Source organism: Bos indicus, chromosome 15 (assembly GCF_029378745.1).
Source record: "Bos indicus isolate NIAB-ARS_2022 breed Sahiwal x Tharparkar chromosome 15, NIAB-ARS_B.indTharparkar_mat_pri_1.0, whole genome shotgun sequence".
In the NCBI taxonomy this organism is placed as follows: Eukaryota; Metazoa; Chordata; class Mammalia; order Artiodactyla; family Bovidae; genus Bos; species Bos indicus.
Window position 1 is genome coordinate 39,043,627 of NC_091774.1, and position 27,882 is coordinate 39,071,508.

The 27,882-nt window shown below is 42.8% G+C and overlaps 1 protein-coding gene across 1 annotated transcript in view; it reads right to left on the reverse strand.

The window, feature by feature from the left end:
• SPON1 (spondin 1) overlaps positions 1-27,882 on the reverse strand; it is a 315,970-nt gene that overhangs the window by 195,809 nt on the left and 92,279 nt on the right. Inside the window, exon 3 of the mRNA XM_019975385.2 lies at positions 27,121-27,254. Coding sequence (XP_019830944.2) covers positions 27,121-27,254 — 134 coding nt within the window. The remainder of the gene's footprint in view (positions 1-27,120; positions 27,255-27,882) is intronic.

Genomic DNA, 27,882 nt, shown 5'->3' on the forward strand with positions numbered 1-27,882 from the left:
AAGGTAGCAGTCAGGACCTTCATGCCTGTTAGTTCACTTTCAGGTGCCCCTGCTGCCCCCACTGGAAGGACACGCATGGAAGAGCAAATGAAGGATTCCCTGTACAGTTACTATAGAAACCATCTAACAAGTTTCCTCTTCTTGCCAACCCACCCAATTTACCTGCACTCAGCTAGAAGGTGAACCACCATCTTCAGCACATTACTAGGCAGCAGTGGTACCATAGTCCTAATTACCCCATCTCCATATCAGCCCCACCCCACCCCACGCCAGCACAGACTCTGACACAGAGCAGATCCTCTCTAAACAAAGGTTCCCCTCTCACTTAGAGATCACAGTCTGAGCTCTTGGCTAAACACCCACAATCCTGAACACCAGGACGCAGGCTGCCTTCTGACACCCCCCTCCCCCTCCCTCGACACTTTTGCCAACCACCTGAACTCGGCCTTGCCTTTTCACTGTTTGTCACACAACCCCTCCCAGCTTCTGGCCATGCTACTCAAACCAGGAATGTACTTCCGCCTCTGCTCTGTCCAATCACACCATCTCATGGCCTCCCAAGAGCCTCATTGGCCAGAACCTTCAGAGTGACCTCCTCTGGGCTCCTTGAACGCCACTGATCTTTGCCATCCACTTGGTGTTCAGGCACTGGATACTCTTGATGTTTGCTTGAACTTTAATAACTTGCATTGCCATTTAACTTATTGTGAGTTTACATTTTGGACTTCGGACTAAATGCTGAGCTTTTTCAAGGAAAGGGTCTTGCTGCAGCCTCGAGGCCCCTCGAGCTTGAGGGGCCTTTCATGCAGGACACACTGAAGATGTGCTGTTCTGATATGTTTTCATGGACTGACTTGACCTGTAATTTAATACCCTATGGCCACAATCTGGCAGGAAGCACAAACTCCTCTGTACTAGCAGAACCACCCAGTGTTCTGGGTGAGCAGCAATGACTGGTCTGAGTCATGAAATATTTCCCATCGCATAAAGATCAGTTAAGTCTGCTTTACTTTATTCAAGCTCGGCTGATAGCAACTGCTGTTCTCAGAACCATTTGGGTTGAATTCAAAATCCCTTCACAAGGCTGGGAATCAACAGGAAGATGGTATGTCTGCCAGGAGGTTAAGCCCGGGACAGCACTTTCTTTATGGAAAAGAAAGTTGCTGATTACATGATGCACTGCTCTTTGCTCATCCCGTGAGTTGACTCTTTAAAAGAAAGTCACCCATAGGACTTACATTTTGACTCACTCCAGATTTGTCCCACGTTATTTCTTTTCAACATCTGCACCCCTGTTGCAGCATCTGACCTCATTTTTATGTCACATGAGCTCATCAGAGGTAAACCATGATCATCTGGACCCCCACAGAGCTTGTGAGGAACAACATGAGACCACAGGAAGCCACAGAATCTGGGCTCGATTTGTCCTGTTTCCTAGCCTTTCTCATGGAAAATATGTTCAGAGATGAGATAAAGGAAGAAAGGGAGGGAGGGAGAAAGTGACAGAAAGAAAGGAAGAAAGACACAAGAGTTTTAACTTTTTGAGTACAAAAAAAAATGTGAAAGAGAAGCTATGGCACCTCATTTTAATGCAGAGCAGAATACGAGTGACCAAGTTTTGTTTTGTTTTTTTCAACATGGCAAAAAAAAAAAAAAATTCTACTGAAACTTCCCTGGAAATCCAGTGGTTAACACTCCACACTTCCAAGGCAGGGGCACAGGTTTAATATCTAGTCAGGGAACTAAGATACCACATGCCACATGGCACAGACAAAACAAAATTCTACCAACGCTTGATGTGGGAGACTTAGGAGTGATCATGGAGCATCTTAGTCCATGTTAAACAAAGTACTGAAAACCTTTTTTTCTTCGAGCAGGCGAGGAGTACATTAAGACCCAACGAGTTGATAAAAATATCTATCCTAAAGGTGAACGACTAAAGATAGGTCGTTAAGGTGATAGGGCAGTCACATTTATGTGTTGCACGTCTTGCAGATGTGAGGAAGTTGCACTTGAGAGCTTGTGTTCCTAGTAAACACTTCAGTTCAGTTCAGTTCAGTCGCTCCATCGTGTCCGACTCTTTGTGACCTCATGAATCGCAGCATGCCAGGCCTCCCTGTCCATCACCAACTCCCGGAGTTCACTCAGACTCCCGTCCATAGAGTCAGTGATGCCATCCAGCCACCTCATCCTCTGTCGTCCCCTTCTCCTCCTGCCCCCAATCCCTCCCAGCATCAGAGTCTTTTCCAATGAGTCAACTCTTCGCATGAGGTGGCCAAAGTAAACACTTAGACCTTCACAAATTAGGGACAGAAGTCACAGTGGACATGGAGCGGAAAGAGAGGGAGGTGGAGGAAAACTTCCATTTCTTCATCTCTTAAAGGAACAAGAGTAAAACCAGACGGTCACTGATGAGTTTGCCACTAGGTGAGTTTGTGCCACCAGATTGGAATGTACACTTTACTACCTTTCCGGATGGCTCCGTGTCAAGGATGCTTCTGATAATGAAGATACACGTCAAGGAAGATCACTTCCTTGACAGAATCCTTATCCTAGGAGGATATTTGGTAATGATCTTTTGGAAATGATAGTTTGCACTGTATTTATTACTCTCCCACCACCCACCCTGTGCATCCAAATGTATCAATATGAACAGTGTTTCTTTTGATTGACATAACTAGTCTTGAAAATCTGTAATTCAACTTGCTCCTGACTTGGATTCTTCTCTGTTCAAGCTGCCCTAGAGATGACCAGGAGTCCCTTGTGGCCTAAGGTCTAAGGTCACTGACTGGCCCAGTTTAGGATGATATTATACTGTATTGTCAATGTCAACTGCATTGGGAAAAGCTAATAAATCCTGGCCTTCCATGTGTCTGGTACCACCCTTAGGAAGGCCAAATCAGTCCTTTGATCCATAAACTGTTATGATTTGTGCAATGTATTTTTCTGAAATCAACAAACTGCAACTGATTGAACTGGGAATGAACACAGGGGTCAAAGGCAACCATACATGCACTGGACATGAAGGATGCTGGCTGCTTCTGAGCTGCTCCCCTGCTAATTCTGCCAAGTAGTTCAATATGCATATTCAATGTGCATATAAAATAATGCAAACTGGCCTCTTTGAATTGTCTTTCGAAAAAAAAACCAGTCAGACAAATTAAGAGATGATGGATCACTTTCACAGGTCTCGGTACAGAGCAATGGACAATTGTTTGGAGCATTTTTCTGCTCCTCTCTGGAGCCTGTGGCATAATCCCATGGTGACCCAGCAGGGTTGTGGCCGATATGATGACTTGACTTGCCATGCTATTCCCCCACACCCCTGCATTTTTGTGATAAACTGAAGGTCGGCTACGCCTGAGGAGTACTACATAGAAACCTGCAGTTAGCAACGTTTCCATTTGGATCCCGTAGGGTTCTTTTGGTTGTTGTCAGGGCTCATCAGCATAAACATGAAGTTGTTTTGATTTGCTACTGTCTCTCCTCTATCAGAAAACTGTTATTAGGAAAATTGCATTAATTAGCAACAGCTGAAGGGAGGACCAGCTATTTTGGAGCTGCAGCTGCAAGTCTTTTTGCAATCCGACTATTGCCTAAATTTTAACAATTAACAGAATAAATAGTCTCTGAATGTATTTAATCATGTTAATTTTGTTTTCCTCTATTTGTATTACTGTTTAGGCCTCTTATTTAATGTACATTAAAAATTCTAATACCATTAGCATGCTTTAAAGCATAACCTCAGCTATCCTAATCTTGTATGATTTACTAGAAGTGATATGTTGTTTAGCTTAATGCTAATTTTTAACTTTATGAGGAAAAATTAAGAATTAATTAAATCTTACCCCAAAAGTTGGCCTGTTGAATAAGATATTTGCTTGAACTGAAAGTCTTGTTTCATAGCCATTTTAGGTAAGAGAATAGGATGGATAGATGGAAGGATAGATTGATGGATGATGGAAGGAGAGAAGGAAGACTAAATGGATAGAATAGAGTGAGAGAGACAGGATAACAGACACACCCATACATAAAGAACTGGGTTTAAACCTTCTAAATGCTAATCCCACTTATTCATTTATTTTCATTATAATCAGCATGGTAAAGACACAGTATAACAGAAAGACGTTTATAGTCAAGCAGGTCAGGTTATTTTCTGGATCTATCTCTTTACTGTGACCTAGGTGAATTACAGCCCTGAGATCCAGTTTTCTGCCCTACAAATTAGGGTTAATATCTACCCTTGTGAGAATTAATGAGTTCAGCCAGTATGGAAAGTTTCTGGCATGAAGTAAAAGCTTGAAAAATATGGTCTTCCTTTCTTCTACTTTAAACCTTATGTTGCTATTTAACTTCTCATGTACTTGTTCCTTTTCTACCCAACTAGAGAGTTAATGAAATCCTTATTAAGTAGAGACCTTTTTTTGCTCATCCCTGAAACTACCCACAGGGCACTGCATAGTGACTAGGGCCCACTGGATGTTGGTACCTATTCTCCAATGTTAGCGCACAGCCTAGATTTTTATCAGCTTGTATAACAATGACTAACATCTACTGAGTGCTGACTGTGTGCCAGGTACTCCACAGTAGCATTTTATAGACTTCAAGTGTTCTCAGCCCTGGTTACTCTTTAAAGTCATTTGGGGGAGCTTTTAAAAACTGTTGACACCCTGATTCCATCCGAGTCCAAGGAGATCAGATTTCGAGGAGAGGGAGGGTGCAGAACACAGGTGATTTTACAAAGCTGCTCGGATGACGACTCCATTTTGCAGCCAGGGTTGAGAATCACTGATACATTATCTGGTTTAATTCTTCCACCTATGAGGTAGGTACTATTATTATCTCCTTTGCAGTAAAAAGCCAAGGTAGAGAGGGACCAAGTACTTGCACATGTTTATACAACTCTTAAGCAGTGGAGTCAGGATTGGAAACCCAGTGAGGTTGACTCCACAACCCATAGCTCTCTCCCAATTCCTGTTTACAAGGAAATCTCAAGCCAAAACTATGGGGCAAAGATAGAATACATAAGCGTCCTAAGTGTTATACGGTGATTCTGATCATCAGAATGGGTTAAAAATGGGTGTAAACACAGAAAATCTTTTCTATTTCAAAAGTGGAGAACAGGTTCCTATCTTGACTTTTACACTCAGAGTCTCTGTGACCCATTTCAAATCACATTACCTCTGTGAGCCTTAACCTTCCACCGTGAAAAGGATGTTACCTTTCCAAGAGTACTGAGAAGGTGCTCTGATGATCTTCCCAACCCAGGGATAGAACCTGGGTCTCCTGCATTGTAGGCAGATGCTTTACCATCTGAGCCACCCTAAACTATTTTAAAATTGAAAAGAGATACTTCCCACCCCCTAGCTCCTTACCCTCATTTTATAGGAAAGACACCAGGTTCAGATTGGGTAGAGCCAAGACTCCAACCTTGACCTGTCTGAGCCCAGAGCCCCTCTGCAACAGGCAAACTGCCTAATATAATATAATCAGTTGAGAACCAGCTTGAAAAATGTTATTAGCAACAGAATCTGTGGGGATTGTGGAGGTGTGTGAAAGTTAGGCCTTTCCATAAAGAGCTAGTTTTGAGATGGCCATGGTAGCGGCTACTGGGGGGTGAGTTCTCCCCTCCCACACTAACCCCCTCACCTCACCAGCCTCAGCCAGTAACCCTTGGCTGTGTTCTGGGGCTCAAGTGAACATAGAAAGGCAGCGTGTTCCAAAGACAGCCTGGCATTGAAGGGTTTCAGGTAAAATCCTCCAGCCAGTCCCTCAGCGTTTGTCTCTCTTCTTCCCTCCCCGATACCTGGCACAAGCCCAGCACATAGTAGGTGCTCATGAAATGTTTGTCCATTGAATGATTGATCCCTGGGCGGGGGGCAGTAGTGGGAGGTGGAGGGCAATGAAAGATACTCTGACCCTCCTTCCCTCTGAGGCCAAGTGCCACCTACAGAATCACATACAAACGGGCCTTTTATACCTTGGTCTCACTCAGTCATGGTTTCCATCCTAAACCACTCATCTTGACTCATCTTTGTCTTGTTTCCTCCCTTGTGACTGCCTTTTCCAGTGGGGACCTTTGGGCCTGATCCTCAGCAGCCCCCCTCCTTTTTTTTTTATTTGACCCCTCCTGCCCTCCTCTACTATGAGCTGCTCTGGCTCTGCTGCCATGCAGGGTACAACCATCAGCTGGTCCAGCCCAGGGTCCAGGTTTACCTGGCCCCATGGTAGGTTTCACAAGGCTGCTGACCATACAGGCGTGGGAAGGCAGCAAGTAGGGTGAGAGGGGAGTGGACCTGAGTGGGTAAGATGCATCCATAGACCAGAGTTCATAAGCCTCTCCCCTGTTCACCCTCCCCAGTTAGAAAACTAATAAGGCTCACAAGCCCCGTTTATAAAAGACAGTCCTCACAAGAATTCAGCCTCAGTAAAGAGCTACTCACACACTGTGGCAGAGACTTAAATGTAAGGCCAGAAACTATAAAGCTCTTATAGGAAAACACAGGCCGTATACTCTTTGATATAAATCACAGCAAGATTCTTTCTGACTCACCACCTAGATTAACGGAAATAAAAACAAAAATAAACAAATGGGACCTAGCTTGTGCACAGCAAAGGAAATTATAAACAAGATGAAAAGACAACCCTAGGAATAGGAGAAAATAATTGCAAATGAAGCAACTGACAAAGGGTTAATCTCCAAAATATATAAACAGTTCATACAGCTCAATATCAGAAAAAAAACCACCCGATCAAAAAATGGGCAGAAGACTGAAACATACATTTCTCCAAAGAAGACCTATAAATGACAATAAACACATGAAAAGATGCTCAACATCACTTGTTATTAGAGAAATGCAAATCAAAACTACTAAGAGATATTACCTCATGCTAGTCAGAATGGTCATCATCAAAAAATCTACAAATAATAAATGCTGGAGAGAACGTGGAGATAAGGAAACCCTCCTGCACTGTTGGTGGGAATGTATTAATAAACTGACATAGCCATATATATATCAATAACCTCAGATATGCAGATGACACCACCCTTATGGCAGAAAGTGAAGAGGAACTCAAAAGCCTCTTGATGAAAGTGAAAGAGGAGAGTGAAAAAGTGGGCTTAAAGCTCAACATTCAGAAAACGAAGATCATGGCATCTGGTCCCATCACTTCATGGGAAATAGATGGGGAAAGTGTGGAAACAGTGTCAGACTTTATTTTTCTGGGCTCCAAAATGACTGCAGATGGTGACTGCAGCCATGAAAATAAAAGACGCTTACTCCTTGGAAGGAAAGTTATGACCAACCTAGAAAGCATATTGAAAAGCAGAGACATTACTTTGCCAACAAAGGTCCGTCTAGTCAAGGCTATGGTTTTTCCAGTGGTCATGTATGGATGTGAGAGTTGGACTGTGAAGAAAGCTGAGTGCCGAAGAATTGATGCTTTTGAATTGTGGTGTTGGAGAAGACTCTTGAGAGTCCCTTGGACTGCAAGGAGATCCAACCAGTCCATTCTAAAGGAGATCGGCCCTGGGTGTTCTTTGGAAGGAATGATGCTAAAGCTGAAACTCTAGTACTTTGGCCACTTCATGCGAAGAGTTGACTCACTGGAAAAGACTCTGATGCTGGGAGGGATTGGGGGCAGGAGGAGAAGGGGACGACAGAGGATGAGATGGCTGGATGGCATCACCGACACGATGGACGTGAGTCTGAGTGAACTCTGGGAATTGGTGATGGACAGGGAGGCCTGGCGTGCTGCAATTCATGGGGTTGCAAAGAGTCAGACACGACTGAGCGACTGATCTGAATATATGTATATATTATATATATATATATGCATATATATAAAATCTATGTACATATATATGTATATATGTATATTATATATACTGTATATACATTATATATATTGCATATATATAACATATATTATAATATATGTTATATAATATATTATATATATAATATATATATTATATGTTATATATATAATATATATAATATATGTTATATATTATATTATATATATTATACATATATATAATTATGTATAATATATTTCTCAGGGTATATGCCAAGCAGTAGGATTGCTGGGTCACATGATAGATATTTTCCCCAGATTTCTTTTTCTAAGGAATCTCTTCATGTGACCCAGCAATCCTACTGCTTGGCATATACCCTGAGAAAACCACAATTGTAAAAGACACACATACCCCAGTGTTCAAATATTACAGCAGTAATATTTGCAATAGCCAGGACATGGAAGCAACTTGATGCCCATAAATAAAGAAGTTTGGTACATTTATACAATGGACTATTACTCAGCCATAAAATGAACAAATTTGAGTCAGTTGTAGTGAGATGGATAAACCTAGAGCCTCTGAGACAGAGTGAAGTAAGTCAGAAAGAGAAAAGAAGCATCGGATATTAAGACATATAGAGAGAATCTAGGAAAATGGTACTGATGAACCTGGTAGAGAGTGGACTGTAGACACAGCAGGGGAGGGTAGGGTAGGATGAACTGAGAAAGTAGCACTGACATAATACACTATCATATGTAAAACATAGTGGGAAGTTGCTAAATAACCCAGGGATCTCAGCCTGGCACTCTGATGACCTAGAGGAGTTGGGGAGAGGTGGGAGATGTAGGAGGGAAGGGATATATATATATATATATATATATATATATATATATATTTATATATAATTATGACTGATTTGTGTTGTTCTACAGCAGAAATCAACACAAAATTCTAAGCAGCTTTCCACCAATTAAAACATAATAAAAATTTTTAAAAAGGAAAATAAAAGCTTGGGCTGCAGAGTTAGACTGTCTGGGATTCAAATGCCAGTGTCACTACTTATGATGTTGGGCAAGTTGAGCCTTAGCTTCCTCGCCATAAAATGGGAGAGTGGTATTTTCTTTGTATACAGAGTTTCTGGCATACATTTCGGCTATTATTATTACTGTCATTAAAAAAATTAGAGCAACACTCAGCTGAATGCTCAAAGGAGGGATGTTTTGGGAAAAAGAAAGGAAGGAAGGAGAGAAAGAAAGAAAGACAAGCAGGATAAAGAAAAGAAGAAAAGCAAAGAAAAACAATCACATTTCTTGAGTGCCAGCCACCTCTGACCCAGGCACACTTCTTCCTACTCCGCCATCAGGACCACATTCAGGTTCTCAAACGCCCCTTGCTTTACCTGGCCTCAGGACACTCCCACACAAGTTTCCTCTGCTCTGGTTTTGTGTCAGCTCACAAGTTGATCTCTTTGGACCTTCTGCACCACCTCAGACTAGGCTGGATTCTCTCCCTTTCAGCCCTGTGCTCTTCCCATGCGTGCTGCCCAGTGATGGGTCCATCCATTCCCCGTGACCCCTGCCACCACAAGCAAAGCTGTGCTCTGCATCCTTGGCGCCTGGCATGGTTCCTCCGAGGAATCTGTGCCGCTACTGTGAAGAAGTCAAGGAATAAAAGGATACCCCAGCCTCTCAGACCTAACAAGTCCTGGCCAGTCTTCTTGATTGAGCCCAATCAATGTCTTCTCTAATGGCAGAAAGCAAAAAGAACTAAAGAGTCTCTTGATAAAAAGTGAAAGAGGACAGTGAAAAAATCTGGCTTAAAACTCAACATTCAAAAAACTAAGATCATGACATCCAGCGACAGAGGATGAGATGGTTGGATGGCGTCATCGACTCAGTGGACATAAGTTTGAGCGAACTCTGGGAGACAGTGAAGGAACAGGGAAGCCTGGCGTGCTGCAGCCCATGAGGTCACAAAGAGTTGGACAAAATTGAGCGACTGAACAACATCTTCTCATCCTCACCTTAGTCCAACCTTCTGGGAGGAAGAAACCAGGAAGAAAATGGAAAAAGAAGAAAGAAGAGAAGGAAAGGTACAAAGGCAGTTCTCTTTCCTTTAGCTCCTGCTGCCTTTGAGCTGAGTCTGTTTAATTTGAAACTATTTCAACCTTAAAAAAAAAAAATCCAAAACAGTACAAAGAACTTTTTTCCCCTGAAGCATTTGAAAGTAAGTGGTTGACATGATATCCAATCACCTTGAGTACTTTCATGTTTTCCCTGTAAATAAAGATATTCTCTTATGTAACCACAATGTAACAGTAAGACTCAGGAAGTTAACATTAATACACCTAATCCTCAAACCCTATTCAAGTTTTGACAATTGTTCTTCTATGCCCAGAAGGTCTTATGCAGAATCACAGCACTGCCCTTGGATTATATTTACTATGCCTTCTTCAATCTGGAGCAGTTCCTCAGGGTTTCCTTGACTTCTTTGACTTTGAAAGTTCTGAAGATTACATGTCGGTAAAGGTTGTGCACCTGGAGCAGGAATATCACAGAAATGACGCTGTGTTCTTCTCACTGCATCCTGTCGGGAGCACGAAATTTAAATTCAGATTTGTCCCATTACAGGTGTCTGCTGAACTCCTCCATTCTAACACTCCTGGCTTTCTCTTCGTAAGTTAATATTTTGAGGGCAGGTATTTTGAGATTATATAAACATCCTGTTCTTTATCAGACTTTCCAATTATGCATTCATTTATTTAGCTAGCATAGGTCTGCATTTATCTCACTGGTCCTCTAATTTCTCATTTTATTTAATGGGTTGTAAGCTGTTACTACCACAACTCTACGGGAACTAGGCTACTGTATATTTGTGCTTGGTCTTCCTCTTGTCTCAGTGTTATATTTTCATTTTTATTTTCCCAGACTTGATTTTTTAAAACTTTAACATGACTATTTTGTTTTATGTTTTTCTTAACGCTGCTTCTTAGTCTTTATGGAAATTGGCAAGAAGCAAAGGGAAACGAGATTCAGTGAGACTGAAACTTAACAGTTTTTAAGTTCAAAAAACCATTTATAATTTTTGTCCTAAATGCCAGAAACTGGAATTCACTTCTAGGGGTGAACCACTTCTTTTGTCTTAGAGACATTTTTGTGATAATCTTCATTGTATTACAAATGTAAAGCAATAATAATGACAATGATAGTAATATAGCCTTGTACAGAGTTGCTTCTGGGCCAGACACTGTTCTAAACACTTCATATATATTAAGTTATCTAACCCTCAAGCAATCCTATAAGGCAGATACTATTATTATCCCCGCTGGACAGGAGAGGCATCTGAAGTATGCAGAGTTTAACGACTTGCCTGATGTCATTTCTAAGAGGTGGAGTCAGGACTCAGTTTCAGACTGTCTGACCTGAAACCATCTTCATAACTACAATGTCAAATGAACTAAACCAGAGGGAAATTGGGTCTGGATTTGGGTCAAGTGGGACTCATACGGGGCACTCTCTTGAGGGGGAACTAAATTGGCTCTTGATGTTGGGAAGAGAGCCTGATGCCCACCAAGTGTTAGAGCAGTGAAACCCCAAGGATGATCTTGGGCTTCTGGGCCCTGAGAACAGCTAAATCTATAAGCCAGTGACATAGGGCCTCTGTGTTACGATTCTCGTCTCTGACTCCCCAGGCTTTTAACAACATCTTACTACCACTGTTGCTTAGCCTTAGCTGGGATGTGAGGTATTGAGGGATGGGCTCCATGAGTGGAGGAAAGGCAGGGAAGCAGTGGCTGGAGGAGTCTAGACTCAGGTAACCAAGTGGCAAGCAACAGGTCAGAGCTTTTGATACCATAATAATTGTCCTAAAGAAAGTGAAAGTCGCTTAGTTGTGCCTGACTCTTTGCAACCCCATGGACTATACAGTCCATGGAATTCTCCAGGCCAGAATATTGGCGTGGGTAGCCTTCCCTTCTCCAGGGGATCTTCCCAACCCAGGAATCGAGCCCAGGTCTCCCTCATTGCAGGTGGATTCTTTACCAGCTGAGCCACAAGGGAAGCTCAAGAATACTAGAGTGAGTAGCCTATCTCTTCTCCAGTGGATCTCCCTGACCTAGGAATCAAAAGGAGGTCTCCTGCATTGCAGGTGGATTCTCTACCAACTGAGCTATTAGGGGAGCCCAATAATTGTTCTAGTTCAGTTCAGTTGCTCAGTCATGTTCGACTCTTTGCAACCCCATGAATTGCAGCATGCCAGGCCTCCCTGTCCATCACCAACTCTCGGAGTTCACTCAAACTCACATCCATTGAGTCAGTGATGCCATCCAGCCATCTCATTCTCTGTCATCCCCTTCTCCTCCTGCCCCCAATTCCTCCCAGCATCAGAGTCTTTTCCAATGAGTCAACTCTTTACATGAGGTGGCCAAAGTACTGGAGTTTCAGCTTTAGCGTCATTCCTTCCATAGAACACCCAGGACTGATCTCCTTTAGAATGGACTGGTTGGATTTCCTGATTCCCTCAAATTCTTGGGTGGTCAACCTGGCAGAAACTTAATCTTTCTATGTGTGTGCGTGTGTGTTAGTCACTGAGTTGTGTCTGACTCTTTGTGACCCCATGGACTTTAGCCCACAAGGCTCCTCTGCCCATGGGATTCTCCAGGGAAGAATATGGGAGTGAGTTGCCATTCCCTTCTCCAGCGGATCTTCCTGACCAGAGATTGAACCTGGGTCTCCTGCATTGCAGGCAGATTCTTTACCATCTGAGCCGCCAGGGATTTGTTCCTGATTAATCATCTGCAAACAATATTTTCCATTTAAAGAAATGGGGGTCACCCTTTGAGGAGTCAGACTTGGCCCTCAGGGAGCACATCTCTGGTTCTGTTGAGAGCATCCTGTTATTTCGAGCAGTACTGGGTTAGGCTGTGGATCATTCTCTATCCAACCATGACTTAAGAGCTGGGATCCAGGATACCTGCCAACTTTATTGTTGGGGTGGGCTCCTCTTGTATAGCACACATCACAACTGTTGACTGAGGAAGCAGGCAAGGTGAGCCTTTCTTCTCCCCATACGGAGAAATGCAGTGAGTGTGTGATTGCATCTGAGTCCCAGCAACAGAGGCCTTGTCGGTTAGGGACCGGGGGCCTGTGACTGGACACATGATAGATGATACAGAGTAGGACCCAAACTCAAAAAAAGTGAGGGTAGAGGAATCAGATCCAGGAAGTGGGTTTGCATAGTGACACAGCTGATGTGAAGGAAGATTCTTCCCAGCGATGTGGACTGGAACAGTGGGGCCTTTTCAAGGACGTTCTGACTCATCCGATTTCTACATGGAGCCACAGATGTATTTAATTTTATACACTGAGACCGATCTGCACACTGTGAGGACGCACGAATCCAGCTGCCTGAGCCCCATAAGCATGGTAGAGATGGGAGAGTGAGTGGGAGACCCTGGCTGTCATTCCAGGGGCTCCGCTCTTGCCAGCTTCCTGGTTCCACGGCCACAAGACAGGCCTCAGCCTCGCACCTTTCATCTGGGGTTACAGCCCAGTGATGGATCACCACCACTCCTCGATTTTCTCTTGCACTCTGGAAGGCTTTTCTGGGTAGCTGGGACTGTTGTTCAGAGTCTAGGTGTGATTCCTGCAAGACAGCCTCTGACTTTAGGAAAGAAAAAAAAAAAAAAGGACTCTGGACCACATAAGATGACAGTTAACCAGTCCTGCACCCCAAACTGCAATTAGAGCAATTCTGATGTCATCGGTAATCATATCGATTTATGTTTTGAAAAGAAACCAAATGATGAATAAAATGATTTTTTCTGTTTCTGCTTTCCCTTCTCTTTCTCCTCAAAAATTGGCAATAACATTAAAGTCAAATTAAACATCTGTTTGAAAAATAAGCCCAAGTGCTGATGACAGCTGCCCTGGACTACAATGCACCACAGCTGTCAAACCCTAAATTAACAATGATTTTCATTTACGAACAGCACAGAACTAAGATATTATAGAACTTTTTCTCCTCTATTTTCCTGGCTTCCAGGGGCTGTTAAATGCAAAATGTTACGGAGATACCCAAAGAAAAATGTAGCTGAAATCAACCTACAATAATTAATCATGGAAGGAGAGGGGGTGTTCTTCTTGTTGTTTAGTTGCTAAGTCATGTCTGACTCTTCTGCAGACTCTTCTGCCTCCCCACAGACTGTAGCCCACCAGGCTTCTCTGTTCATGGGGTTTCCTAGGCAAGAATATTGGAGTGGGTTGCCATATCCTCTCCAGGGGATCATCTTGACCCAGTGATTGAATCCACGTCTCCTGCCTTGCAAGCAAATTCTTTACCACTGAGCCACCAGGAAAGCCCTTCTTTCTTCTTACTTAATCTCATTTCTTCATTGGCTTTAGTTTGGGTGTTCTTTGTAGCAATCAGGCTTGCAGGAAGGCAAATAGTTCAAGGAGAATTCTTTGATTAGTGGTTGCAAATGAATGGTGATGATCTATGGAGAAATGTCATCTTCTACAGCACAGAGGACCCTCTGCCCATTTTTCTAGAGCTGTTTGTGTCTTCAGTGGACTTCAGCCCACGCTTCTTCCAGATGACTAGGTATATGACTTTGTTACCCTGTGGTTACATGCTGGGTCTAAAAGATCTATCTAATCAAGCCATTTTGGTGACAGGATAAAATATGCCAACCTGTTTTACACTTACTTCATGAGATCTACCAAGACGGCAGAGTAGAAAGAGCCTGAGCTCACCTTCTAGCATGGGCACACCAAAATCACAACTATTTTCAGAACAACTATCAGTGAAAAAGACCAGAACATACCAGAAAAGAACTTCTACAGTTAAAGACATGAAGAAGGAGCCACAAGCAGATGGGTAGGAGGGGCAAACTCATGACAAAGCCCCGTACCCCCAGATAGGCAGATAATTATACTGGAGAACATTGACAATGCAGAGGTTCTCCCACCATTTCCACCTCCACTGTCTCGTGAGAGTTCTGAGCCCTGCAACACGCTCCCCACCCCAGGGTCCCTGCATTGAGAAGACGAGCCCCCAGAGCATTTGGCCCTGAAAGACAGTGGGGCTTGATTTCAGGAGCCCCAGGGACTGGGTGAAACAGAGACTCCAGTCCTTAAGTGTGCACACAAGATCCCATGAGCTCCAGGTCCCAGGGCAAAGGCAACTAATTTGATAGGAGCCTGGGTCAGACCTACCTGCTGGTTTTGGAGCGTCTCCTAGAAAGGGTGGAGGGACTGTGGCTCACCTTAGGGACAGAGACACTGGCAGCAGCCATTCTTGGGAGCTACTTCTATCATGTGGATGTGGGTGCTGGTTGGGGTGCTGGGTGATGCTGCTGCTGCTGCTAAGTCGCTTCAGTCGTGTCCGACTCTGTGCGACCCCAGAGATGGCAGCCCAACAGGCTCCCCCGTCCCAGGGATTCTCCAGGAAAGAACACTGGAGTGGGTTGCCATTTCCTTTTCCAATGCATGAAAGTGAAAAGTGAAAGTGAAGTCGCTCAGTACTGTCCGACTCTTAGTGACCCCAGAGACTGCAGCCTACCAAGCTCCTCCATCCATGGGATTTTCCAGGCAAGAGTACTGAAGTGGGATGCCATTGCCTTCTCCGGGTTGATGCTGGTGGTGCCTTTTTGAAATCTACCTCCAGTTCATTAGCCCAATAGCCTACAGGTGCTGAGATGCCTCAAGCCAAGCAATTAACTGGGGGAAAGGAGAGACACAGCCCCACCCATCAGCAGACAGGCTGCCTAAAGATCTCCTGAGCACACAGCTGTTTCTGAACACAGCACAGCCCTACAGAAGGCCCAGGACCTAGCTCCAGCCACCGGAGGAACCAGTCCCGGAATCCTCTGGTCCCTGGCCCTGCCCTCAGGAAGCTTGCATTAGCCTCTAGACTAGCCTCATCCACCAAGTGGCAGACACCAGAAAACCACAGTCCTGCAGTGGAGTCTGTGGACCCAGCCTATAGCAGGCTATGCCCTGGGAGGTCTGGGCTCCTGTCCTGCCCACCAGCAGGCCAATACACTTACTTTATGACCCCAAGAGACAAAGTAGGTTTGAAACCATCTCTTTGTCCTCTTCTACCCTTGTCCCAGAGTCATCACTGTCCTTCCCAGGTATGGGGTGAGGCTCAGGAGTGGAGCAACACATCTCTTGTATATTCCCTGGTTAAAAAAATAGATATGTGGATTGAAAGGTTAATGTAGGTCTTATAACATCTGGTGATTTTTCACTGTTGCATAAATGTCTCCATCTTTATTTTGTGACCATTTCATGCCAAACATGTTCACAGGGACAAACAAATTGTGGTATATACATATAATGGAAAGTTATACAGATATATAAAGGAATGAAGTACCAACACATGTTATAATATACATAAGCCTCAAAAACATTATATAAATGAAAAAAATCAGAGGCAAAAGATCACGTACTGCATGATTCCATTTATATGAGTGGAATTTACTGAGATAGGCAAATCCATAGAGACAGCATGCAGATTGGTGGTTGCCAGGGGCTGAGGAGAGGAGAATGAAGTTCACTGCTTACGGGTAAAGGGTTTTACTGTGGAGAACCAGAAACATTTTGGAGCTAGATAGAGGTGGTGGTTGTACAACACTGTGCATGTACCACATGCTGCCAAATTGATGACTTCAAAATGGTTAATTTTGCGACATGAATTTAATTCCAATTTTGTAAATGTCCCCAAGGTCTAAACGTCATGTTTTGATCTCACTGTGATCAGGATCCAAAGTACCTTGGCGAGCCCTGCTCCATCAGTGAGAGAGGAGTGGGACTGGCCTTGCTGCCTGGGCTCTGGGCTCTGGGCCCTGGTCCACGTGTACTTGTGCATCCCCCCCACTCCCCGCCCCGAGTCGCGGTCACACCACCACCCCCTGCAGTGTGGGTTTCTGTGTTCCATCTGAGCCTCAGTTTCCTGCTGTGCCTAGAGTGGCTCTTCAGCATATACTTCCTGTTTAATTCTTCCCATTTCCTCCCTGGGAGCTGGATCCTACACGCGGGACTCCAGCTGCTGAATGAAATTCTGCCACCACTGGACTGCTCCCCTGCAACCACGCCACCACCAGCCTCCCAGCAAGCCCTGGCATCTGGATTCCACCTGTTGGGTGGTAGTCTTGGAGTATCTAGGTTTTCCTGAACCAAGCACATACTGCCTTTTAACCACAGCTTTGGTCTCTAACTGTTCTCCCAAGAACCAACACTTCCACGGGTCTGGGGTTTCCCACCCCCTTTTCTGTTGATTCTTTGCTTCCACCCCTAGTTAGCATTGCTGAGGTCCTTCCTAGTCAGCCTCAAGGGAGAGTCACTCTATTTTATGACAAAAGAGCCCATAGTTCTTCTCAATACCTAATGCCAAAAAAAACTGTAGAGTAAGCTGCACTTCAGCCACATCAGGTCCTTCTAACCCTGCCAGCTGCCTGTAAATCATACAGAGAGTCATCACATGTGGGTTTTGTGATATTTCCTTCCAAGATAAAAAGAGTTGGTGAAGCTGAAGTTACATGAAGTTACAAAGTATTATGAGCTCTGGCTATTTCCTCCTAATACTCATCCTCCCTTCCCACTAACAAGATTCTGTCTTGCCAGGTCCCTGGGTTTGTTTTCCATTTTCTAAATGACATTTAGTTTCTTCACTTTGGAAACAGTATCCGCACACCACCCCTCAACTGGACAGGCAGTCCTCTGCCCCTGGTTTACAGGAGGGACTCTGCCCCTTCAGGCTTCACAGGCCAACTGAGGCAGAAGGCAGGGGTGTGGGGGTCAATGTAGCTTGGTGGTGATTAGTTAACAATAAGGACTTTGGAGTTGATGGAAGTGGGTTAAAAACCCAGTCCCATCACTTAACTGCTTTATTATCCTGAATACAAACTCTCTAAACCTTCGTTTTCTCATCAAGAAAATGGGAATAGTATTATGAAGACCCCACGGGGCTTTTATGAAGATTAAGTAAGATAAGGCATGCAATGCACCTAGCATAGTTCTTGGCATAAATATAAGCTACTTACACTATTATTCACACTAAGTGATGCATTGAGCATTGCTATACACCTCTTCACATCCTCTCATCCCAACTCTGACTCCATCCTCTGTTGCAGTGAGCAGCTCTGTCCATGTCATTGGATTGTACACACCTTGTCCGTGTAGCGTACCTCTTGCTTCCTGTCCCAGAGCTTCTCTGATGCTGCAGTGCATGTTCAGAATCTGATGAATATTCACATAAGTGCAGCCCAGAATTGCAGGGCATTAATGCTTGTGGGGCTACCCTTGATGAGTGGAGAATAATGACTTTCGCCTTCATTCCAGGGCACACAGTTCTGAGATACATGTCATAAGCCTTTTCAAAAAGTCCTAGAGGATCAAGTATCATCTAGGACAGGTTAACAACATTTGATCAAATAAACCCACAACCCTCTGCCCCTCCTCCTCCCCAGAATCACTTCCCTAATAAACTGCCTGAACACAAGACTTTGTCCCAGCTGGGCTTTTAGGAGAGCCCAGGCCAGGAATTGCTTGCATTCCTAGCACTGGGGATACATTAGAGCAGGGGTCAGTACACTGTTTACTAAAAGGCTCCATTTAAAAATTATTTTAGCCTTTGTAGGCTATTTGGTCTCTATTGCAACTTCTTGATACAGCTGCTGTAGGATGAAAGCGGCCCTAAACAATACATAAATGAATGAACCTGGTTGTGCTCCAATAAGACTTCCTTTATAAAAACAGGCAGTGGGCCAGATACGGCCCACAGACTGTGGTCTGCCAACTCCTGTATTAGGACCACGAAGATGAGTACAATTGACCCCCTCCTCTGTGAAGCTCACAGCCTTGGGTGAGAGGAGGAACACCTAGAAATGGACTGCAAAGGCATCTGGAAACGTCACTAGGCGCCTTGGACCCCATGCTAAGGAATTTTGGCTTTATACTTTGGTGATGGGAACACTGAAGGTGGTCTCAGATATTATAGTAGCTGCATCTGGGAACAGGTTATTTCACTGGCAAGCAATGAAGTGCTTGTTTTTAACATTTCTGTGAAACCCTGTCCTGCCAGAGGGCTGCCTTCTCTGCTCCTCCAGCACCCTAAGTGATACTTCCATGAGCAAACTTCCCATCAGACAGCTAAGTTCCCTTATCTCATACCTTTGAGACCAGACACGTCTCAGAATTCAAAATATTTTTGGATTTCAGAAAGATAATATTTTTCATATATTTTGTAACATCCTCATTAGGGTCTGGGGCTGCAGCAAATACATTAATATTCACACTGAAAAGCTATAAGTAACTTGAATTCAGCTCAAGGCAGGCTTGGGCCCTAAAAGAGTTAGGAAAACATCTTCCTATTTTAGGACTTTTTGGATTTCAGAAACGCAGATGAAGGACTATGGACTTGATATGTGTTTCACCCCTGACTGTGACACCCTCAGAGATAGCCTCTGTGTCCTCATTGACTGCATGCAGGAGGTGCTCAATAAATGTTAGAGAGTGAGCAGACAAGAATGGCAGAACAGTGTTCATGGAGGGATTCAGGGGAAGAAGAGGCTGGTCAGTGACTCTGGTAAGGGACAGAGGGAGACTTTAGTGCTCTGATCAGGATTCTAGACTTGATCTGGAAGGTGATGGAGGGCCCCCTTCAAGTTTGATGTGTAAGTGGTGTTGCTCAGCTGTGTACGAGGACAGCAATTCTTATGCCAGTGTGAGGAAGAGCACAGGGAGGAGCTAGGGGAACAGTACAAGGTTCCTGCAACAGTGAGACAAGAAGTGTCCGTGAATAAGGCAGCAATTGTAAAGCTAGTGAAGGAAAGAAGAGACAGACCTCGCAGATGATGATGATGTTGGAGAGGTAGCTGCAATTGAACTTGGCCCATCTGAGATGGTAGAGTGCAGTACTCAGATCGCAGATGCTTCTGTTTAAATTCCAGCTCTGTCACTTACCCTGTGACCTTGAGCAAGTTACTTAACCTCTCGGTACCTTGGAGTCCTCCTCAGTATCCTGTTCATGGGGTTGCTCTGAGGATTAAATAAGTATTTGTAATGTACCCAGAGCAGGGCTTGGTGCTGGGCTGTTATTACTGCCTACCACCAATCATTGTTTTATGAAGTTGAACTCCCCAAATGGTTTACCAAGTGACTGTCTCCTTCAGAGTAAGGCAACCCACATCTCAGACCCTCCCAGGAGGTGACAAGTGAGTGTCGTAAATCTAGTAATAAAGCTATGGAAAGAGAGGATCACTTCAAGGAACAAACTTTTATCAGACTTAAGGGCATAGGACTTCCCTCTGATGGGGTCTGTAAACATCTATTTACAGAGGCTTTTTCTTTCAGTCAGTCACTACTTTGCTATAACAGTTTGCAGTACTGTAGCATGCCAGGGAAACTAAGTGCCGGGTCATTCGTTTGCAGGGAGAAAGCTAGTAAGAATGCCTGGAAAACCTGTAATTTAGAAATGTTCAAATCTTTGCATCCAAATAAAAAAGAAACGGTGTCAGGTTTGTGCCAAAAGGAAAGTCATAATTGCTCAGTGCTTCCCTTCCCAGCCCTCCTGGGCAACGGAACATAATCAGCTAAGTGGGCTTCAGAACTGTCATCTACAGAAACTGAGCAGACTGTGCCACTTATACTACTGAGCCACCTTCTCCCAGGAATATTACCCAAACAGAGTAAGGCAAAAGCCCATTTTTCCAAGTGAGGGCTCTGCAACAAAGTTAGCATCTCCTCTTTCATATTTCCTGAATTCTGCTGCCAGATTGAAGCATCCTTACTAACTTTTTTAGTGAACTTTCCTCCCAGCATGTCAGTCCAGAGTTTAATACTCACTAATGGCTCCCTTACTCCTTTTGAATCAAGATCAACCTCTTTATCTTGATACTGAAGAACTTCTATGATTTAGCAGTGGATCTTGGCCCACAAAGACCTTCTAATTTCACCAAGTCTGTCTGTTTACTGTCACCCAGAAGTACCATATTTACTCTCCGCTCCAACTTCTCAGAGCAGTTTTCTCCCTGTCCACCCCCTTCACTTGGAATGACCTCTTCCCTTCTGTCCATTTACCCAAACCCTACTACTTTCTTCAACATATCAACTAACCTTTCTAAGGACTTCTGGTGCTCCCATTATTACATTCTTCATGCATCTACTTTCTGACTAACCAAGTTTAATTTGTCCCCAGTTCATGTCTGTTTTAGATTCATTAACTTTTGCATACACATTTTTATTTATACCACAACTAGATTTCAGCATAGTGTCTTGGAAGTCAGGAGCCTTGTTTATACTCTGAGACTTTCTCAGCGCTGGTCAACTCGGGGTACCTAGTATATGTACAATGGATACTGATTGGGTGACTGGTTTTTCCAACACTACCTTCCATATGAAAAAGAAGGAAACTTTCTCAGCTAGACAACTTGAGTGTTTCTCAACTTGAGTCAAGGCATCAGTTTGAATCCTGTACTTCCCATTATACTAAAAAGGAACTATAATAGTATTCCCCTTAAAATCAGGAATAAGCATGAATGCCACCATTTAATATTGTACTAGAGGTGACAGATAATCAACTAAAACATGAAAAAGGAACAAAGGTATATTTATGACTTCCCAAAAGAATGAAAAAAGAAGCCATTAGAACTATCAAGAGAGTTCAGCACTGCCTAAACTCAGACTCAAGGTACAGGAATCAATAGCTTTCCTAAACATAAGCAATCAATGATTAGAAAGTTTAATAGGAAAAAAGAGCCCATTTGCAAGAGCAATAAAACTATAAAATATCTATGCCTGGGGGAGGAAGCCTCATAAGAATGTGCAATCTAAATGAAGAAAAATTACATTAGTTTCCTGAAGGACATAAAAGACCTGAATAGGAGATATTCCATATTTCTAATGGGGAAAACATCGTAAGGATGCTATATATGGGAACATGTTGTAGGGTTTGCAATACCATTCAAAATCCCAATATAAGTTTCTATTAAACACAATAAACTCATTTTACAATTTGTCTGGAATTATGAATCTGCTTGAATAGCCATGAACATTTTGAACCAGAAGATTAATGAGCAATGACTTGCTATCAAAACATCAAATAAAACTGTGCTATGAAATGGTATGGGTTTTGTGCAGGAATAGATAAAAAGATCAACAGAACAGAACGGATCTGTATAAAAATTTCATATTTGATAAAGTAGCACTTCAAACAATTGAGGAAAGGACAAACTATTTGACAAACGAATGTGCAACAATGACCAAGCCATTTTGAGAGAAATAAGTAGACTTTGATTTCTCATCTGTGCTGGCCAGCTCTGGTCTGCCCTTTCAGCCACCTTCTGCATCCTTCCACACCCTGATCTTTGCTGGAGAGGAGAATCTGCGTGGACTCTAGCAATGGGCTCTGTTGTCCTCATAGTTGAAGCCAAGGGCAAAAGGGAAAACTGATAGGGAATCAAGGTTGGGGTCCCTGTGGGGTCACCTCAGGCTAGTAGCTTCCCTTATTCAAAGGTTTTAGCTCCTGGGAGGTGGTAGTCTTTTCTGTTTATTCTCTGTGTCCTCCCCTTATCCCTTTAGGCCTGGGTGCTAAAGGCTCTTCCCACTTCTCTTTCGGCCACACCATTGGCTTCCCAGGTGGCTCAGATGGTGAAGAATCTGCCTGCAACAGGAGACCCGGGTTTGATCCCTGGGTCAGGAGATCCCCTGGAGAAGGTAATGGCAACCCACTCCAGTATTCTTGCCTGGAGAATTCCAAGAGGAGCTTGGCAGGCTACAGTCCATGCGATCAGAAAGATTTGGACATGACTGAGCAACTAACACTTTCATCATAAATGGACCCCTGATTCAACTGACCTTTTGGCACTTCTGCTGAGTGTGCCTTTTATCTTCTGTTGAGGCCTACTGATACCATATTATTCACAAAAGTAAATTCCAAGAAGATTAAAGACCTAAATTTATTTTTAAACCTATAAAAATATTAATAATATGGGGATATATTTATAACCTTGGCTGTGTAGGAAGATTATTTTTAGACAGGATACAAATTAAAATTAATAAGTGAAAAAATAGATATATTTGATTAAAATCAAAATTTCAAATTTCTGGATGATGAAAGCAAAGTTAATTATGATGATGAAAGCAAAGAAAGGTAGAAATATCTGAAATTTATAACAAATTGTTATTATCTGTACTGTATAAGGATCAATTTTAAGCATAAATGTATAAAATTATTTATGTATAGACATATATATAACATTTATATATTTTATATAAAATATGTAATATAAAATATATTTTATACATAATATACAAATATATTTTATATATAAATATACAGAAATATATGTGCTGTGTGCTTAGTTGCTCAGTCGTGTCCGACTCTTTGCAAATCCATGTACTGCAGCCTGCCAGGCTCCTCTGTCCTTGGGGATTCTCCAGGCAAGAATATTGGAGTCAGTTGGCATGCCCTCTTCCAGGGGATCTTCCCAACCCAGGCATAAAACCCAGGTCTCTCGCATTGCAGGTGATTCTTTACCAACTGAGCCACCAGATATATATATAAACATCAATTTTAAAAAGAAACTATCAGAAAAGTGGACAAGGATGCGAATGGCCATTTGCAGAAAAGAGAAATGGAATAAATATTTGAAAAGATTCTAATATTACTAGTAATTGGGAAAATAAAAATTACCAGAAAATGTTACTTTTAACTATCAGATTGGCAGAACTTTAAAGAATGATAAACATCAAGCGTTGTTAAGCAAGTAAGGAAACAAATTCTCTTGTTCACAGTCAGGGAGAGTGTTTAAGTTGGCAAGCTTTTTAGAAGAAAATCTGGCAGCGTCTATTAAAATTATAAATGTGTATCCCTTATGATCCTACTTCTTGGCAGCTACCATGGACAAAAACTTGCATATTTGCTCAAGCAGGCATATATAAGGACGTTTATTATAGCATTATTTGTAATCGTAAAAGACTGGAAACAATCTAAATGTCCATCAACTATGGAATAATTAAAACATTTTCACAGTAGATTATACGCAACAGTTTAAAAAGAGAGATAAACCCATATGTTCTGACCTGGAAATATCTCTAATACATTTTATTTAGTTAAAATCAAGTTCAGGACATCATGCAGACCATGATACCATTTATATAAAGGGTACTTATATGTTTATTTATATATTAATACATATAAATGCACACATTAAAGTCTAACAAATACACACCAAATTGATATCTATTGCTACTTTTGGGTAGAAGACTGTGGGATTTATTGGGAGAAATGTCAGGGATATTTCACTTTTTCTGTATTCTCTATTTTTCTGTATTTCACTATTTTCTATACCGTGTGACATTTTTCAATGTGAATATATTTACGTCTCACCTATAAAATCATTATTTCTTTAGTGAGTGGTTGTAGGTTATATTTAACTCCTTCATAAAAAGATGAAAGGAAGAACATGGGGCTTTAGCATTAAATGGACATGCACCTTCAAGAAACTGCCTAATTCACTGGGACTTGTGACCTCCTGCATGAAAAGGGGAAGCCTATTGTGAACATTAAGTTAGACAAAAACTGCTAGATGTGTAGCTGAGTTCAGAGTAGACAGAAAGTGTTGGTTGCCCCTTTCTCTCTCCTCCATTGGCCTCTGAGAACCTTGAGGGCCAAGATCTTAATCTCAGCTGCCTGTGTAATATTGACACCTGTGCAAACAGAAGTTCAGTTACATTTACTGAAAGAGCGAGTGACTGAACAAGCCACATTTGTTCAATGTTAATTTACAGACATATGTTCACATATGTTCATTTTTAATGTAAACAAGGAGATGCCTTTCTGGCTTCCAACAGGAAGATCAAACACTTCTGGCTTGTGAGAACAGTAAATCAAAGAAAACCAGACATCTATGCCAAAGGGATAGAGTTTTAGAGAAAGTGAAAGTGAAAGTCGCTCAGTCATGTCCGACTCTTTGCAATTCCATGGACTATACAGTCCATGCATGGAATTCGCCAGCCCATAATACCGGAGTGGGTAGCCTTTCCCTTCTCTAGAGGATCTTCCCAACCCAGGGATCGAACTCAGGTCTCCCACATTGCAGGCAGATTCTTAACCAGCTGAGCCACCAGGGAAGCCCAAGAATACTGGAGTGGGTAGCCTACTCCTTTTCCAGTGGATCTTCCCGACCCAGAAATCGGACCTGGGTCTCCCGCATTGCAGGCAGATTCTTTACCAGCAAAGCTACCAGGGAAGACTTTTGAGCAAGAAGATTCATCAGGTAGATCTAATGTTGGAGAGCCCCAGGCTCTGTGGAGTCATAGGGCTGCCATGGACAGGGGCATGGGTATGGACAGCCAGGTTGAGAACCCGGTCTCCAGCCTAAGAGGCTGAATGAATACACTAATGGACAAAGGCCAGGCTGTATATAACAACGACAAAAAACTCTGACCCCCAGCCTCTGCAGCAAATGGTCTAGGAAGCCAAACCACAGCCTCTGCAGCCATTAGCCCAGCATGGTTAGGACTTGGTCAGTGATGCCAACTCTCGAATTCTTGCCCCCACTGCCTCCTCTATTTCCAGCTCAGGACCAGTCAGAGAAAGCCAAATATGTTCTCCAAACCAACCACGTCAGATGCTTCATTTCTAGTTAGCCCGCTCTCGACTTCCCCACACCAAATATCTCCAGTCAGAAACTACCTAAATCTTTTGTTTTGTTTTTTTCACTATAAAGCTTTCCCACTCCTCACTTGTCTTTGAGTCTCTGCCAAATTCTAGTGATGGCAGCTGACTTCCCTTGCTATAGAGCAACCTCTGAATAAATAGTTTCTGTTCTCATTTCAGTGGTCTTCATTTATTTCTACAAGGCCTTCTCCCACATTGCAGCTAGATACTAGATACATGTTATATATGGAGTTTATAGTTATATATAAATTCTACTGCTAAATTTAAAAAATCACTAACGTAGATTAATGCCAAAAGTCAAATTTCTCAAGGAATGTGAGAAAAGATGCTCAGCTTGCATTAAACTAAAGAAAACAATGATATCCATACAGATGGTAGTAAAGCCAGGCCAAATCCAGGGCTGAGTCTGGATAATGGACAGAGGCTCCAGATATCTGTATGTGTGTGTGTGTGTGTGTGTGTTTCCCCCCATAATCCAGGCACAGTTGGATCAAGAAACTTCAATGACTACAGAGACTAAGAAAAATGCCTCCTTATCAGTCTCTTCTCAGGACCAGGCTGGACTTGTAAGTCTTAAGAAATGTTCTCCTGCCAGAGTTTCAAACAAGTGAACCAAATACATACATAATGCCTTGGGGGATCTGAAGAAGTGGAAGATGGTTGGGAGGTTTCCAGCTCCTAACTCCAGGAAAAAGTGTTTCTTAGATGCTGGCATTGGAGCCTTGGCCATCTACCCATGACGATTGGCCTTCTGAAATCCTAAACCCCCAGTATCACTCTATATAGCCTTTAAATATATTTAAAATATGGTATTTAAAATAGGTGATAACTGCATTTCTCAAACTGCTGAATGTTAATAGATGTCTCGGCAAAAAAGGAACTTTGCAGTCAAGTTTGGGAAATGTTGGGTGAAACCAAGTTAAACAGATTTCTTTTTGGCAGGACTTTGCAAAACCTTCAATATGTTAATATATGTTGTGAATCGGCAAGAAGGGGATATATAGCATACAGAATTCTCCAAACTTATTTAACCATAGAAATTGATTTCCTGCCCACTTGTTTACATCTCCCTGAACATCATTCTATGACATACAACTTTGGAAACACAGGTTTGAGATAATGCTGCCTTTCAGAGGAAAACCACTGACTGGCTAATACTTCTCATCACCTATTGTGACTCGCCTAAAGGAGGATCAAGGGCCCCAGAGAAGTGGTGCAAGAGGGTATTTTTAATGGGAGAAGGAAGATGACAGGATTATGAAGCTGAGCCTGGGCCCAATGGAGGTTATATTCAGGTCTCAGTCCGCTTAGCACAGTTTAAGGATATGGAGCATTAAATTCAAGATGGAGGAAGCCAAAAATTATCCTCAGCAGGGCTGTAATTTTTCTTAACCAGCCGGTGGATCATTATCTCCAGGAAGATAGTGATCAGAAGATCACTGTATGGGAGAAGCACTGATACTTTTTATAGCACTTTAGCAAAGATGGTCCGTTTTAGAGTCAAGATAATGGAGGGCAGAGAGATGATACAACTTGTCTGAGACCCCAGGAAAGCCACTTTTCCTTCTGCAACCACACCATGAGCCACCAAGGGAAGGGGAATGAAGAGTTCTGAGGATTCCACGTTCACTTACTTTAGAATTACGCAGCCAGTTCCTGCAGGTGGCGCTATCCAGAACACCTGGATCCGCGTCCGCCTCCGTGGGGTGCTTTCTGTGACCGCAACGGGGCAATTACTCATAAACTGTGTTTCTTCTTCATCTATGATCTGTGGAGAACCGGTGGAAAATAAACACGTTAAAAGGCAATGTCACTTTGGGAAGTTGTCGTGTTGACAATTCCTTAATTTTAGTTTTAAATCTGTCATTTTCTGTTAGCAGTTCTATATCCCCAGGACACCAGAATACTGCCCGGCACAGAATCCCATTCAATGTTTGTTCATTTAACATAAAGACAAGAGTATAGCTCAGGTTCTCTTCTCTCTGGGACCAGGATCTTATGTCAGCACTTTGAGGGACAGGCCACTAGGTGATGATCTTGCTCATTGATTACAATAACCTGGGTTCCTGTTCAGGGAAGGTGGAGGATGGGGAAGAGAGAATCCAAAGCAAGCACTATATACCTAGACTTCATGATTCAATCTTATAACTTGAAATTAAAATGTTAAAAGAAACTCCCCCATTTTGGAGGAAGTATCCCAAAGTACAGAAAGTCACCCAGTTTTATGCACTTCTGCAGCATTTCCTTTCTTTATTTGTGTTCTCTCAAGTTAGCCATCAAGGTTTTCCATGACATTGCAGAAAAGCTGGTAGTCATCCCCATCCCTCAAAGCTGTTTTCACCATTTCTCCTGCTTGCTTCCGGGTCTGCTGCCAGGACTTGCCTATCCCTCTCATA